This window comes from Bombus pascuorum, chromosome 9 (genome assembly GCF_905332965.1).
Source record: "Bombus pascuorum chromosome 9, iyBomPasc1.1, whole genome shotgun sequence".
NCBI lineage: Eukaryota > Metazoa > Arthropoda > Insecta > Hymenoptera > Apidae > Bombus > Bombus pascuorum.
In genome coordinates, this window is record NC_083496.1 from 15,096,897 (window position 1) to 15,113,115 (window position 16,219).

Sequence of the window (16,219 nt, forward strand, 5' to 3'; positions counted from 1 at the left end):
TTTTATCACTTTGCCTTCAATATAAATTTGATTACCACCGACAAATACGGCCTCCTGTGTCTACAAGAAAACTGAGAAATATTACCACCATCTTCGAGGACGATCGTAAACCCCAGTCTACGTGCCACTGGCCAGGACGAGAGGATTCTTCGATGGGGAAAGAACAGTGTTTCTCCTCGGCCCGCGTATTGTCGGAACCTTGGCTGATGAGCCTTCCTCTAATTAAAAGAGCCTCGAATTGCGCCATTCCGCTGACGAGGCGGCTTTTAAACGCGCCGCTATCTGGAAGTGGCCGGCTCGTAGATAATGTACGAACCGCGTAGAGCTCGTGAAGCTCCTTTTGTCTCGTAACAAACGGACGAACAATGATTTTAGCCGGCGGGAGGTGACATTCAGTTCAAGCTACTAGATATTTCAACTTACTTTCCCATTCTAAACGGTTGAATCTGACCGTGGAGAAATTTACGCGCGACCCTTTCCTCTTTTAAATTTATTAAAGCAATGAAATGATCGTCAAGAAACGAAATGATTCGTTAAAGTTACATAAATAGCATATTATTAAAAAGCATAAAGAATATAATTTGCTACTGTTTTATTTCATAAAAATTCGCTAAATAAATCAGTAATATAACGAATATTTCTATGGCAGAGGAAATGGGTATAAATAAATCTAGTAACAAGTTCCATTTTTAAAAAAATGGGTGTTTCAATCCACTTTCCCATTCTAAACGGTTATAGCTGGCCGCGGACAAATTTATGTGCGACCCTTCCGGCTTTTTTTTTTTTTTATTAAGGAGTGAAAAGATCGCCAAGAAGTGAAATGATTCGTAAAATTACCTAAGCGAGATGAAAATCAAAAGATATTAAATAAATCCTTGGGGTTGCTTGAAAATATTGCGAATGAAATTAAGTTGCATTAACGTAAAATTGGTTAATAAATGCCTTTAATTCTCTCTTTGCCTCGCCTATTTTCTCTCTGCATTTCTATGGACCAAGCAAACAAAAGATAAATATTTCGTGAATATTACAAAGAATCTGTGGTTACGCGAGAAAAATAGCGTTCGCAGCGTAGGCTATATTTAATAGAACTTCCAGCAGCTGGATGGATATGCAAATCTTGTCGGACCGAAGAAGTGTTCGCGGTGAGAAAATAAATTGCTGGAAAATGAACGAAGAAGCTTGTCGACAATCTGATCTCGTCATTCGTTTGATTATTAAAATTCTAAGCTTGATAACGATCCTCCGGAGATATTCTAGAATCCTCGATGATGAAATAGGACGAGACAGAGCTCAATCTGAACGAAAGAGTCGTGCGTAGAGGAATCTCCGAGTTATACAGCGAGACTAACGGAGTTTAATATTTCACCATCTAGAGCAGATCAATTGCTGAAACTGAAAGAGAAGCGAAGGATCGGAAGCGGCGTGGAACCAGCGTCATACTGAATCGCGGAATCCAATTTAAATAATACTTGCCTTTCTTCGTCCCCTTCTACCTCTTCGCGACTTCTGACGTTGTCTACCCTTGGGAAAGCATCCGTCTGGATCCTTGGTGCATTCTGTCTATTTCCCAGTTCCGTCGTGTTCGCGACCATTCATTCTAAAGAAGCTTAAAAAATGATCCGAACGAGAGAAGGAAATTTTTCGATCGCGGCCTCCCTACGGCTTGTCTTCGCAATCCTGTCGACTCCGTTTCGCTGGATTAAATTTTCAGTGAATTCCGCTCGCGTTCGTACGAGCAGATCCCCGTGAGCTTCCGCTCCGTGAATTCTCCTCCCGATATCTGCCAATATCTCGCCAAACCAACGCGGAGATCGTCTTTGCTTCGGATAAATACATCGGACGTTTGCAAGAGACTTTACTTTATTATTCGTGATAGCGGAAAGGGGATGAAGATATTCGTAGGTTTAAAGCAAGTGCAGATTGAATAGGAGGGTTGACAGGGGGTTGGAGGCTCTTTCTTTATATGGAAGAAGAGATTGGTGGGAGTATTAAGATTTGTAGTTCGATTTTTCAGATTATTGTAACCAGACTACGCACGTTTATGCAATTTTATATTTTTATCAATTCAGTTAAAGGAGTGGAATCTGAGCAAACATTTGTTCTAGCTATCAAACGTTCTTCAAATATTATAAATATAAGAACTTCAAATATTGTAACATACAATGGCTACAAAAGGTATTCGCATACGCTGCTATTTTCCAATGATGTGATTATTTAACAAGTTCTACATTTTATTCTTATAGTATCACACTTTTTTAATCATGTGACAATACGAAATTTAAAATACATCGACCTAATTATTTGAATGCTACGATAAATACAAATTCAAACAAAAATAATAGTGTGCAGTTAATTTTTGCAGCTTTGTATCTTGAAAAATGAAAAAGTATTTATTATCACGAGTGTTTATTATAGAGTATATATTATTAGAGTATTCGAGTATATATTAGAGTATTTATTATAATTTTCTAGAATGACACAAATCTCTGTTTAAATGTCTTTTGTTTATCTACAATTACAAAAGTCGGAAATTGCATAAACAACGATACTATATTCATTTTCCCATCTCTTCATCCCCAAGTATTATAAAAACGTTTCCACTGACATATTTTCATGTTAGAATTTAATCTTAAAGTTAGGATTGATAATCTGTGGAAGACACAATGTTTATGTTAAAATAATATTCAGTGATGTTTATTAAACAGAATTACAGAACCAAATGTATATGTCGGAGATGAAAAGATACCCCCCCCCCCGTTGGAATTCCTTGGAGAACCCCCAATACTGTAGCCTTTACAAAATAACCCAAACACAATTGTTCGAGACTTGAGATAATGAACTTAGGCTCGAGGAGACAACTAGTCGCCGAACGTAGCCGCGGTCACGGGATGAACGTTTCACCTAACAGAGGTGATAGCTCTCCTTTAAAGAATTAGCCGTACCGACACTTAACAGTAAACATTCCAACGGCCCCGTAGCTCGCCACACACAGACCCTATTCTTCGGGCAAAATGATCGCCAGATGTCGATGCAACATTCACAGTATATGTTCAGCTAGCCTGAGGACCCGCTTTAAATCTTAGAAGTTAGTTAACTAAAGTCCTTCAAATTGACAAACAGTCTTTATTCTATCAGCCCGTAAATCTGTCACCTATTGCGGGAAGATACGGGAGATCTGCTTTGCTCACGTACGACGCTTCCCGCTAGCAACTTTCTCTCAAGGGCGGCTAGCATCCTTCTCTAACCACCAACATAGAAATTAACCAATTAACAGCAGCGCCCATTTCTCTCACCTTCCGAGCGGAGGCTTTCCTCGACGAATCCGATGATCTCGTGTCCTTAGGCACACCCCATCATAGTTTTCCTCTGCAGCGTCATCGTGACGGAAAGTCATTCCCTTTCTTGCAGTCTCATTAGTCAGTTATCTAGTGTCTGTACGATCGTTGAATAATCCACGTTTCAATAAAGAGTTAGTCAAGTAATCCTTGTATCGCGAGAAGTAAGTCGAGACCGAGTTAGACTTTTGAGCAAAGTACATCTGTTATCCCGTTGACCGCGGATTCGTTATCGAACCAAGTCATTAGTGTCTAATTACCGCGGCCACTTGCCAATCTTGTAACACCCACACTTGTATTAATAAACGTTACCTCGATTGCGTGACAACGATGAATAATTCCGGTGAAGATTCATTACACGCCCCTAACCCAAGTCTTAACGATAACCCAACATATATAAGCGAGTGATATAATTAACAACGTATGCAAGAATTGTTGATTGTTGGCCAGTTACTCTCAGACTAGACGTAGGTAGTGACCCATGATCCCTTAAATATTTTAAACCCCACTCTCTATACAGTAATGAGTACGACCTGTGTAAGTGTCGTGTTCAAATGCCTGTGTGGGTGTCTGTGTAGAAGCATTTGTGCCTATGCGTGAAATATCGTTGTATTCCAACATTTCATCCTCCTTTCACATGTGCAGCTCGCAGATTATAGAAACCGCATCGACTGAGAAACGGTCGTTAGATACGATGGATACGATAGAATTCCGAGCACGATCCGACATCGATGGTTCGTATCGTATGTGCGATTATTTATCCGGTACGATCAATCCGCGAACGAGATTCCTGTGACATGATGAATCGTCACGGCCATCTGTTTAACCGATCCATTCCGCGTGCCTTATGATAACGGGTGAACGTCGCCGATTTTTTAATGTCGTGAGTTTCCCTCGATCCATTGCGCCGTACAGGATTTTTCAATTCAAACGACGCGACAACTGTGTGTTGGATTCATCGTATGTTGCGATTGTGACCTCAATTCAGTCGAGACTTTCGCAGACTTGTCTGCGACTTCTGGATGCAATGGAAACGTCGCGACACGATGGCGTTTACGTTTTCGCCGCGAACGCTAAGAGAATGATTCTGTCGCGTTCGATATTCTTCGCTAACGCGCAGCTGCATATAAATTGAAAACTTAAGGCGGGAATGCGGATATTATGGAAGATTGATCGGCCTATTTTAGGTCGAATCCGCCAGGGAAATATCGTGTAGCATGTTTTTAATTCGTTGAAAGATACCCTTCTGGGTTGATTGATTTAATCCTGAAATGAGAAGGGTTAATGGAGAACTCCGCTGTTAATACTAGAGCTTCGAGAAAACGACAGGAACTTGACACAGGATCGTAGACGTTGTATTCACGATGGATCTGAGCTGTCAGAGGTGTCTGAAAAATGTCTAATTCATTTCACTTGAGATTATTCTAGGAGCGTAAGGCGGTCACGACGTTTGACAAGTTACGGGTATATTCTACTAGGTTGTCCGAAAGGTGTCTTTCTTTTATAGACACGTCTTTTACAACGACGCATCTTTCTACAAACATGAAATTTGAGGTGATATTGGATGTACTGCGTTAAATGATCACTCGACTAATTGACAAGTCTTCTTTTGATCGCGTCGCGTATCGCTCTCGGTTTCGCTAGTCAATCTCACTACCTGACTTTATCGCTTCCTGATTCGAACTTAACTGTCGATCGGATTCGATTTATAGCGGCACATGAGTTACAGGACAATTCAAATCATGTTCCAAGACAGTGTCCTCGGACCCCTGATGTTCAACATCTACACTGCAGACTTACCAACTTCGACAGATATAACCACAACGACATTTGCTGACGATACAGCCTTATTACCCTCACACTCAAACCCGACAATTGCCTCCTATACTCTCCAGCGAGGCCTCGACTCTATGGAAGAGTGGTTCCACAGATGACGCTTCAAAGTCAACGAAAACAAACCTAGCCACATAATCTCCACGCTACGAAAACAAACTTGCCCACAGGTGACGATAAACAATATACCTGTTCCAGATAAAGAGTCAGTCAGATATCTGGGCATGACTCTGGACAGAAGATTGACATGGAAACAACATGTCTTAGATAAAACCAAACAACTCAAGGCAAAATTTAAAAAACTCTACTGGCTCATCGGCCGACGTTCCAACTTAAACACGCAAAGTAAAATTACACTATACAACGCCATATTAAAACCTGTTTGGCCCTATGGAATCCAACTATGGGGAACAGCGAGTAATTCCAACATAGAAATTCTTCAACGATTCCAATCGAAAACCTTAAGATCCCTAATAGATGCACCTTGATACGTCACCAACGAAACGATACATCACGACCTCAAGATACTCACAGTCAAAGAAGAATTATCCAAATTCAGCAATAGACACAGCACAGGAGTCAACAACCACCAAAACCCTCTAATTACTCAACTACTCGACACGTTGGAACAGGTCCGCAGGCTAAAAAGACATTACACCTTAGACCTAGGCGCTAGATTCAAATAGAATCAAACATATTACAAACACTTATTAATCATGTCATAGTACCACGTCAGATAAATTTACTTACAATTCTCTAACGAGAGTTGATTGCAAAATAAATGCAAAAAAAAAAAATGTTCTGCAGTCGTAGTAAGGGCCCGCGAGCAAAACGAAGCGGCGGTGTAAAGAAAGTTACAAAAAAGTAACAACATAGTGTGATCTTTGTAAGAGCCAGCCGGCACTCTGCCTAACTTGTTTTAAACAATTGCGTGAAGAAAGGAAATAATTATGTTAAGTTTATAATATTGAATTCTTATGTTTTTACTATTGTATGTCTGCTTATAGTGTTGAGATAAAATAATATAAACCTATTTTATACTACCTATTTTGTGAAATACAAGTGTGACCCACCGTTGCCCCTCAGGACGGACACGTCTGACCCATCAATGGGTTGCGCCGACGTCAACGTGTTAAAAATGTTCATTGTTGATAAAAAGTTTCTAATGTTCTCCACTAGGTCTGAGACTGTGGTAATAAAAAAAAGATTCAGATTCCTCTCAGAGACAAGTACTTCGTAAATAATGTACAACGTCACATTCACAAGTCAGGGTTTTATTTTTTATAACATCACTTTTTACAATAAGAAAGTCTCATATGACTTTAACAACAAGGATCTTTCTCATTTCTATCATCGAAATTTATATTTCATTGGAGATACAAATTGTGAGTATTCTGCCTTTTAAAATTCACAAGAATACATTATAAAAATAATGTTTTATTATTGTCCCCTACAATCTATTCTTGCTAACTTTATGTGTTTAATAAATAACTTTTTGCTAAGCTTCAAAATAACTTTCGCTTTTTTTGAACAACTCGCTTAAATTGTTCCAATTTACTTACGACAGATAAAATTATGCAGCAATCTGGTGTTTCTTATTACGAACCACCTGATCGTGTTTAAGAGCGAGAACTCAAAGAATTCCCAGGAGAACCGAGGATTTATTTTTCGCCGAACGTTCGGCAAAAAGATTGCAGTTGGCCATTGAGTTATTACGAGGAACGTGGCAAGAGATTCAGATAGCCTGGCTGATTTCTTGTCGTCTTTCCATTTGCAACCGAATTTCGAATCTGGCTGTTCGTTTTGTTGATACATCACGAGACGTCGTATCTTTTTCTCATTCAAGGGACTAGAACATTGGTCATTCGCCGAGAAGAATTGTTGAATTATACGAAATCCGTGCCGGAAAGAGCAGGAGCGTCGCAAGAAGCGAAAAGTTTCTCTTCTCTTCGTTCATCTGGCTACCCTTAAATTCTATCGTATATATCGTTACGCTTCCTCGTAACTATTGTCGTCGATAAAGTCGAAACTGTCGTTCCGTTTGCTGGAAACTGTCCCGACTTGGCCAACGATGTTTCGCTGAAATTGTTCCCTGATGGCGAATGTTACGAGGCTGTTTCAAGTGTGTTGAATCATGATCCTCCGTGGCACAAGAGACTGCTGCCGTGGGAACAGCTTGAGATTATTTTGAGTGGATCTAATCACGAGAAATATATTGGCTTTATACGCGATTTCACCGATAATATAGATTTGTATAAATATTGACTTAATGTAAACGCTGCCGACCTGTTACGTCCCGTGACTTTCTACATAAATCAGACTCTATCCCTCGAGCAAGATGACCACCACATGTCTAAATACCCTTATTTCGGACCCTCAATAATCTCAAAGACCCATAATAAATTTTAGCATTTTTTATAGCTAAGGTCCTTAAGACCACTTAAGTATCTTTAGATTGAAATATTCCTTAGGGTTATTGTCCATTCCGGGAAAACACGAGGAAGCGGATCTTCCCATGTACAATGCCATCCACGAGCGACCTTTGATCGGGAGCGCCTAGCAGGCTTCCTTACCCACCATCCTTTTTCTTATTCAATTAGCAGCAATGACCGTTTCCCTCACTTTCCTAACCAAAATTATCATCAACGAATCCACTTGCCTCGTGATTTAGTTTTCCTCCGCGACAGCACCATCACTGAACTTCACTGGTTTTTCGTCCTTGGATCAGTCAACAACTTAACTTGTTATTACACTTTGCTGAGGACACGTCTACACGCAGTGTTTGGAATGGAGAAATGAGTGCTTGTTATAGTTAAAAGTGTATAGAATCGATAATTTGATAAAAATGTTGATAACATAGATAATACAATTTATAATTAGATAGAGGTGTAGATAAAGGAAAAGGTTTTTGTTCAAAAAAAATTAGGTTGAAAGCTTATTCATTGGTATTATATTGGTATTCATTTCAAAATTTTCAACTAAAAGGATCAGTATGTATTGCCAATACAATACTATCAACATTTATTGCCAACCGCATTTTCATTGAGAACCTTGAAATATTGGCAATATTATTGATTATCTCTAAGCCAGCCTTAGGGCATCTCGTACAGAAGATTATGGAAATTTCATATAAAATATGTTCACTGATAAAAATTATCAGGGAAACGATTAATCTCTCAAAAATATGTGTTTCGTGATGATAAAAAATATGTAGGAAAAATTTGCGGGAGTCATTCGCGAGAGTTACAAGAAAGTAACGAATTAACAACTATTTATTGTCCACGTTTGTTTGATTTAAATGTCATTGGGTCAGTTGTAAACTAATTAAATAGTACATACATCAAAGTTTAATAAAAATCTGTATGAAAAAAACAACAAATACAATTTTTTTTATTTGGTAGACTTTTTACAATCAGTTCTCATTGAGAATTACAAGTAAATTATTTTGACGTAGTACTGTAACTAGGATTATAAAAGTTTATAGTATGTTTGATTCTAATTGAATCTAATGCTTCAATCTAAAGGGTGTTGTCTCTTTAGTCTGCGGATCTGATCCGTCGTGTCAAGTAATTGGGTAACTAATGGATTTTGGTGATTTTTTTTCTTATTTAGTAAATTATTTACAATCAATTTTCTACAGAATTTTAAGTACATTTTTTTGACGTAGTACTGTAACTTGGATTATAAAAGTTTATAGTATGTTTGATTCTAATTGAATCTAATGCTTCAATCTAAAGGGTGTTGCCTTTTAGTCTGCGGATCTGATCCGTCGTGTCAAGTAATTGGGTAACTAATTGGTTTAGGTGGTTGTTAACTCTTATATTATATCTGTTTCTGAACTTGGATATTTCTTCTTTGACTGTGGGTATCTTATGGTCGCGATGTATTGTTTCGTTGGTAACGTACCAAGCTGCATCTGTTAAGGATTGCATATTAACCATCTAGTTGTCTAAATTGTAGTACGTTATTGTACATAGTTCACGTTAAACAACCATCGTTTGCTCTTTAACCAACGCCTGTTTAATTCATTTATTGTAAATAAATTAATTGTAGAAAAGATTCTACAGTACTTTGAATATTTTATATAATTTTTCATATTATGTGCATCTTACGCATCCTTACATTTTCAAATTTCCTATAAATGCATAGAAATTTGCAATTTATTAATTATGCAATCTTTTCTTCAATTTGTTAATTGACACTCTTGGAAAAGATAGGAAGATACGATTATTTTATCGATTAATCTAGGTGCGCAAGCTTCGACGTCGATAATTCTTTTACATAAATAATTTAAAGTTAATCTTAGTCTATCTACGAAGAGCTCACAAGAAGAGCGAGATAAATCCATTTTTGTCAATTTTTTGGATTATAAAATGTAAGGAGCTTCTCTTGCAAAACCTATTAACATATAACCTAGGATAAAAAGATTAGTTCGAATGAGATACACGTATTTCGTCAAAATACATGCTCGTTCGTGTGTGAGTGGATAGATCCTAGGAAGCTGCAAGGAATTTGCATGGCGATCGACCTGGGAATCGGAGTCGAGACGGCTGCGCTGAATCTTAATCGCGGCCTGGAAAATGAGACGTGCTCCAGACACAAGCACTAAGATTCACACGATACTGTAAATAGAGTAAAAAACAAATACTTTGTTTAATATATTTAATTTTAATTCAACTTTTTTCAATTAATTTAATTTAATTCAAATTTATTTCGAATGTCAGATTATGCACCCTGGAGTTTACAATTTTATCAAAAAATGCATGTAATTTAAAACCTACATTAAATGTAGTTAAATTTCACCAAGATGATTGACATTTCTCTATGTTTCCTTGTTAAAATATCTTTTTGTAATTTTTTATTCTTAAATATGAAAAAACTACGTAACAGTTTTCTTAAATATGAGAAACTTTTTAATTTATATGTTTACATTTATATTTATAATTTATATATTATATTTATAGAGAAATGTCAATCATCTTGATGAAATTTATTTATGATGTAGTTCTCATAAATATATTTGACACGTATCTGTTTTTATCTTCACTCGTCCACGTTAAAGGGGTGAAAGCTACCCCCAAAGCTGAGACTGCAAAATCTATTTCAATGAATATCTAGAAAACTAGTATAGATAGAAAGGTAGTGTAAATTGATGAAATTAATACTGTTCAATGACACATTATATGATGTAAATTCTTTTGTGAAAGAAGCCATTTGTTTAAATAAAATATATATAAAAATAACATATTTTTGATAGCTTCTGCAAGTAAATGTTAACCAATTTTGTTGCATATTTGTTTATAGATACTAGATGCCTATGTGCACAAAATACAAATAAAATATGATCTTGATGTTTGCGTTACAAAGAATTTATTATATTTCAAATTTTCTCGCTAGATGTGCACAAAAGATTACTTGAGTTGTTTCTTATTTGTAAGAATGTGACAGCTTTCAGAAGAGCTGATTTTATTGTCAGGCACTGATTCTTAATCGACTATATGGAATAGTGATTCCACAAATGGCGCTTCAAAGTCAACGAAAACAAATCTAGCCACATAACCTTCACGCTACGAAAACAAACTTGCCCACAGGTGACGATAAACAATATACATATTCCAGATAAAGAGTCAATCAGATATCTGGGCATGACTCTGAACAGAAGATTGACATGGAAACAACATATCTTAGATAAAACCAAACAACTCAAAGCAACATTTAAAAAATTCTACTGGCTCATCGACTGACGTTCTAACTTCAACACGCAAAGTAAAATTACACTATACAAAGCCATATTAAAATCTGTGTGGACCTATGGGATCCAACTATGGGGAACAGCAAGTAATTCCAACATAAAAATTGTTCAACGATTCCAATCGCAAACCTTAAGATCTCTAATAAATGCACCTTGGTACGTCACCAACGAAACGATACATCACGACCTCAGGATACCCACAGTCAAAGAAGAAATATCCAAATTCAGGAATAGACACAGCACAAGAGTTAACAACCACCAAAACCCTCTAATTACTCAACTACTCGACACGTCGGAACAGGTCCGCAGGCTAAAAAGACATTACACCTTTTAGACCCAAGCACTAGATTCAAATAGAATTAAACATACTATAAATACTTATTAATCATGTCATGTAAATTTATTTGACGAGAATTGATTGTAAAAGAATCGCAAATATAAAAAAAAAATTTTTTCTTTGTATTTTTCTGCTCATCTACCGATTTCTTCTTTGACCGTTGTTATTTTTAAATCTTTGCGTGTATCCTCGTTTCTGACATATTATGGGGCGTTGACTATTGTTCTCAGATTGGAACATCTGTATCAGAGAAATTGAGTAAAGAATTTCCAAGGACATAGTTTAGAAATGTTTCTTCTTAAAACGTCAGAGTTGTCTTCAGTTCAGTCTAGTCTTCTTATTCGATTCATGAAGCGCACACAACGAAGAATTCTGGAAAGAAAAACATTCAAATTTTCAAAAATACCAAAAGAGTATAACAGATTCAGACAACCATTAGATATCTATGGATTCCATATTTGGAAAAATTCCGCAAGGAAGCTTTCATTTTATATCCCGATATCACTTTATAGCATCGAAATAATATTTTTCATCATTGATACACAATTATTATAACAATGATAAATATTGATAAACATTGATAAAACATATAACTACGTAGATAATAGGTCAGAGGAATGTGAAAAACCCGTGAAGCTTTGTTTTACATATTGGCAATACGAGATAACAAACTGTTTCGATTGTAATAATATACAATATATACAATACATAATTAATATATACAATATAGTTAATAATATACAATATACAGTTGTCTTATCGATAAAATGTTCGTTGTATAAAATATATTTATGTTTTAATCACTTTCTCGAGGAAAACCTTTATTGCAAGGATTATATTGAATGATTGACATTAATTGCTTTGTAACACTTTTCTATAACGATTTTTAAAATATTGAAAGTAGCACATTTGCTATTCTTAATATATTATTGAAACAAATAGATTTTTTCTGAAATAATTTACATCATATAATTCATCGTTCAAAATCACTAATTTCATCAATTTACACAAATAATTTTCCGAAATATTTGGGGATGGTTTTCACTACTTTAACATGGACGATTGTCGATATAAAAAGGTACGTGTCGAATATTTTTATGGGAACTATGAATTTCAAGATCGGCGATTGATACTTCGGTATGTTCCCTTGTAAGACTTCTGAGCCGAAGCATATATTGAGAATATCATAATATCATAATTTTCCCGTTTATTATAATTAAGTTTATATTACCATTTTTATCATTTACTTATACATATTACGAATTATGTCTAATCGAAAATATTTCATAACAACTTTTCGACTCACTTGCCAAACATAATCTAAATGGAAGAACGCAGCAGTAGCACAGTACTAAGCGTGATAACTGTTTCGAGGCATTTGCTCTGCCGGTCACGAACGCATCTCGTCGTCGATTCTCGTCGAAGAGCGATACATCAAAGTTGCAATCCTTGTCCTTTTCTCGCCTCTAATTCGTATGGACAGTCACGTTTCGATACGAGCTATCTGTATCGCATTTGTCACCCAGGGCTGTTGGTTTCTCGAAGAGAAGGTAGTGTCGACCCCTGATAATTCCTCAACTTCCGGTTACGGACGTCTCGCAAAGTCAGACCTCCTGCCCCTGACAGGATATCGAAAGAATCCTCTTTTACAAAAAGGAAAGTCATCGATCGGGTGTCGTTGGTTTTAATAACTGATTTCCTTAGCCATCGTCAGACATCTCGTTAATGGGACCAGCTCTCTGTGCTGGATTTCGCGGGTTGCTTTAATTATACGATGTAAATTAGTCGGTCCAGGTCACGAACGAGTCCCCATTTTACGACTGTTAATTATGAATACATTTCGCTGGTGGATGTAACTCAACGCTAACCCGCGTAATCGTACTCTTAGCCCGAGCCTCTTTGAAAGTTTAATCCCGCGGTTGGAAATGGAAAAAACGTGGTTTTATCACTGCTGGCAATAATTGACGTAGCCTCGAGCACTTGGTGCCGTAAGCTGTTTGCCTTTAATATCTCCAGAGAAAATGAAATTTTCTTTCCTGTGCAAGATTGTATATGTTGCGGTAACTATTATTGAGGAATATAGGGAATGAGGAATATTCTAGTGGGTGTATTTCTCGGTTGCAGCACCGGAATTGACAATAACCGACGATTCCGGCCGAGTGGTGTCCAAGGAGAGGCACCTGAAGGCGGGAAGCGTTCTCAAACTCAGATGCGAGGCCAGAGATGTTATCGAGTCCCTGAAGGAGTCTGTCATTTGGACCAGGGGAGATGAAACACTTACCGAAGACGTTAGGTAAGTGCTACTATCTTCAGTTTGTAATTATGCAATAAGAAAGAAGAGAAAGTTACATGTTATGTATCTCAATTAAACATCTACTTAATTTATATTAATTTTCAATTTTTATATGCCTGCAAATATTTATTCATAAATTTTCTGTTTATCATTTAACACGTACTGCTATATAATAGCATTTATTATTACATCATAATATTATATATATGTCGGGTTATCATTTGGGTTAGGGGCGTGCAACGAATCTTTCTTTGGATTAGACATTGTTGTTATGCAAGAGCGAAGGTATTTACTAGTACAATTATGATCGTGACAGAATTTGACACGTAACCGTGGTAATTAGATACTCGGAATGAGAATGGCAATGATCTTAGACTCAATAACGAATCCACGGCCAACGGGATGACGAATGCGATTTCTTCCACAGTCTAAGTCGAACTCAACTTACTGATTCATGATTCGAGTGTGACTCAAGGTACTTGTCCACGGTGCAAGTAGAACTTATATGACTGAACCTCAATCCAAGTGGAACTGCCCTTATATACTCCTCTCCGTACCTTTCTGTATCCCTCTGGTCAATCTTTGTTTTTAAGGAGGGCTATTTAATTACTCCATACCTCTGCTAGGTATATAATATATATAATATATAATATATATATATATAAATAATGTGTGCCTATGTAATTCATTCATACAAGTATTTTAATATTCAAAAATTTATAGAAGATTATTTAAAAATGAAATAAGACTTATATGTAATTGAAAAATTGAAGTGATAATTTATATGAATGGAAAAGAACGCAATGTCCATGTGAAATACAGCGAATAAAATTATAAATGCTAGAATAATTTATTTTAGCTTTTGAAAAAATCGAAAAGACACAAATAAATATACAAATAAATAAAGTCAACCAGTGCGATACATATTTTTTGCGTTTATTCTATACTGTAAACCTACAAAGGCAATAAATGTGGAAAACCCACAGCATTCAAGTGATATAAATTGCAAAATTAGTAGAAATACGTTTTTTATTTTCATCATATATCGTCACTGTTTTTGATATTTATATGCACTGTTTGCCATTTCAATTGCTCGATTTTATCAGCAGATTATGATGAAAGTGTTTACTTCATACTTGTAAATATGAAAATTAAACATATTCCCTGTTATAATATTTAAATAAGAAGTTCAAAAATTGCTAACTTATGAAACTTAAAATACGAAAAAATTCTCCTATCAAAATCATTTACCACATTATTAAATTTAAGCAATCCTTACTTAAATCTTTCCTTACTATTTATGGTTAATTAAATTATCCATAGGACTGTTTTTTCAAGCACACATATAAAAACACTTCAACAGCCATTTAAGACCCATCTTTTTATAAAACAAGCCATCCTTCATCAATTTCATCAATCACTATTGTTCCATTTGGACTCTTTCTTTGACTATAATAAGGATATACGCATAGCGTTAGAGCACCACCTAAACCGGAAGTGGGTAACATTCGAATATCTGGTTTTCAGTGAAAACAGGACGACGGAAATCTTAGCTGGGAAGGAGGTCCTCGTGATAGTTAGCACGCTGATCGTGGAGAGGGCCAGTCCAAGGCATGCCGGAAATTACAGCTGCGTTGTACCCGGGAAGGCCAAGACAACCGTTGCAGTACACGTACTTAACGGTGAGTCCTTTAGCTTTTACTCTTTTCAGAAAATAATCTATAAACTGAAGCACTTTAAAATACTATAACTATTGTTATTATTATTATATTATATATTATTTATTTATTTATATATATTATTTGTATATTATATTTTATTTATTTATTATATTATATATTATATATTATTTATTTATATATATATTATTTGTATATTATATTTTATTTATTTATTATATTATATATTATATATAATTATAATATAATATAATTATATAATGCTACTATAATATATAATAATAATAATTATAGTATTTTAAAGTTCTTCAGTATATATATTATATTATATTATATATAATATAATATATTATATATTATGTTATATTATATATATTTTATATTGTTCTCCGAGCTTCTTGTGATCCTCGAAAATATTGAAAAGAATTAGGTGACTTTTTTATACCTTAGGAAAAATAGATGAGTGGTACTTTTAAATTGGTATTTCTTCTTTTTCATTGAAGTATAATATTGAATGAAATATTTTCTGGAACAGGAATTATATTTTAAGCGATAGTTTTCAGTCACTGAGAATGAACTTTAAACTTAAAAATTTTAAAACACAAGATTATTTAACGGTATTTTTAAGTAGCAGACAAAATGGTGTTCTTCAATCTTCAATTTTATTTCGTTGAAATATAATAATAACGTAATAACTCTTCTAAGAGGGATTATATCTTATGCAACGTTTTTCAGCAATCTAAAATATTTTGGCACGCGAAGTGACATAAATGTATTTTTAACTATTAAACGAAATGATGTTATTCAATCTTCAATTTTGTTTCACTGATGTATGGCATCGTATATAATATCTTTAAATTTAGGAACTTAGTATGCTCTAAATTTGAATCATACAAAATCGAAAACGACTTTTTAATTATTTGATATTATTATTTGATAATATTTTGAATTATTGGGCAAAGTAATTTGACACACGAAATGACATAAAAG

The 16,219-nt window shown here is 35.3% G+C and overlaps 2 protein-coding genes across 4 annotated transcripts in view; one reads left to right on the forward strand and one right to left on the reverse strand.

The window, feature by feature from the left end:
* LOC132910331 (uncharacterized) overlaps positions 1–16,219 on the forward strand; it is a 456,316-nt gene that overhangs the window by 396,400 nt on the left and 43,697 nt on the right. The window contains exons 8-9 of the mRNA XM_060965963.1: positions 13,382–13,550; positions 15,078–15,232. Coding sequence (XP_060821946.1) covers positions 13,382–13,550; positions 15,078–15,232 — 324 coding nt within the window. The remainder of the gene's footprint in view (positions 1–13,381; positions 13,551–15,077; positions 15,233–16,219) is intronic.
* Positions 1–16,219, reverse strand: part of LOC132910340 (uncharacterized) — a 182,689-nt gene that overhangs the window by 109,193 nt on the left and 57,277 nt on the right. The gene's annotated exons all lie outside the window — the stretch shown is intronic.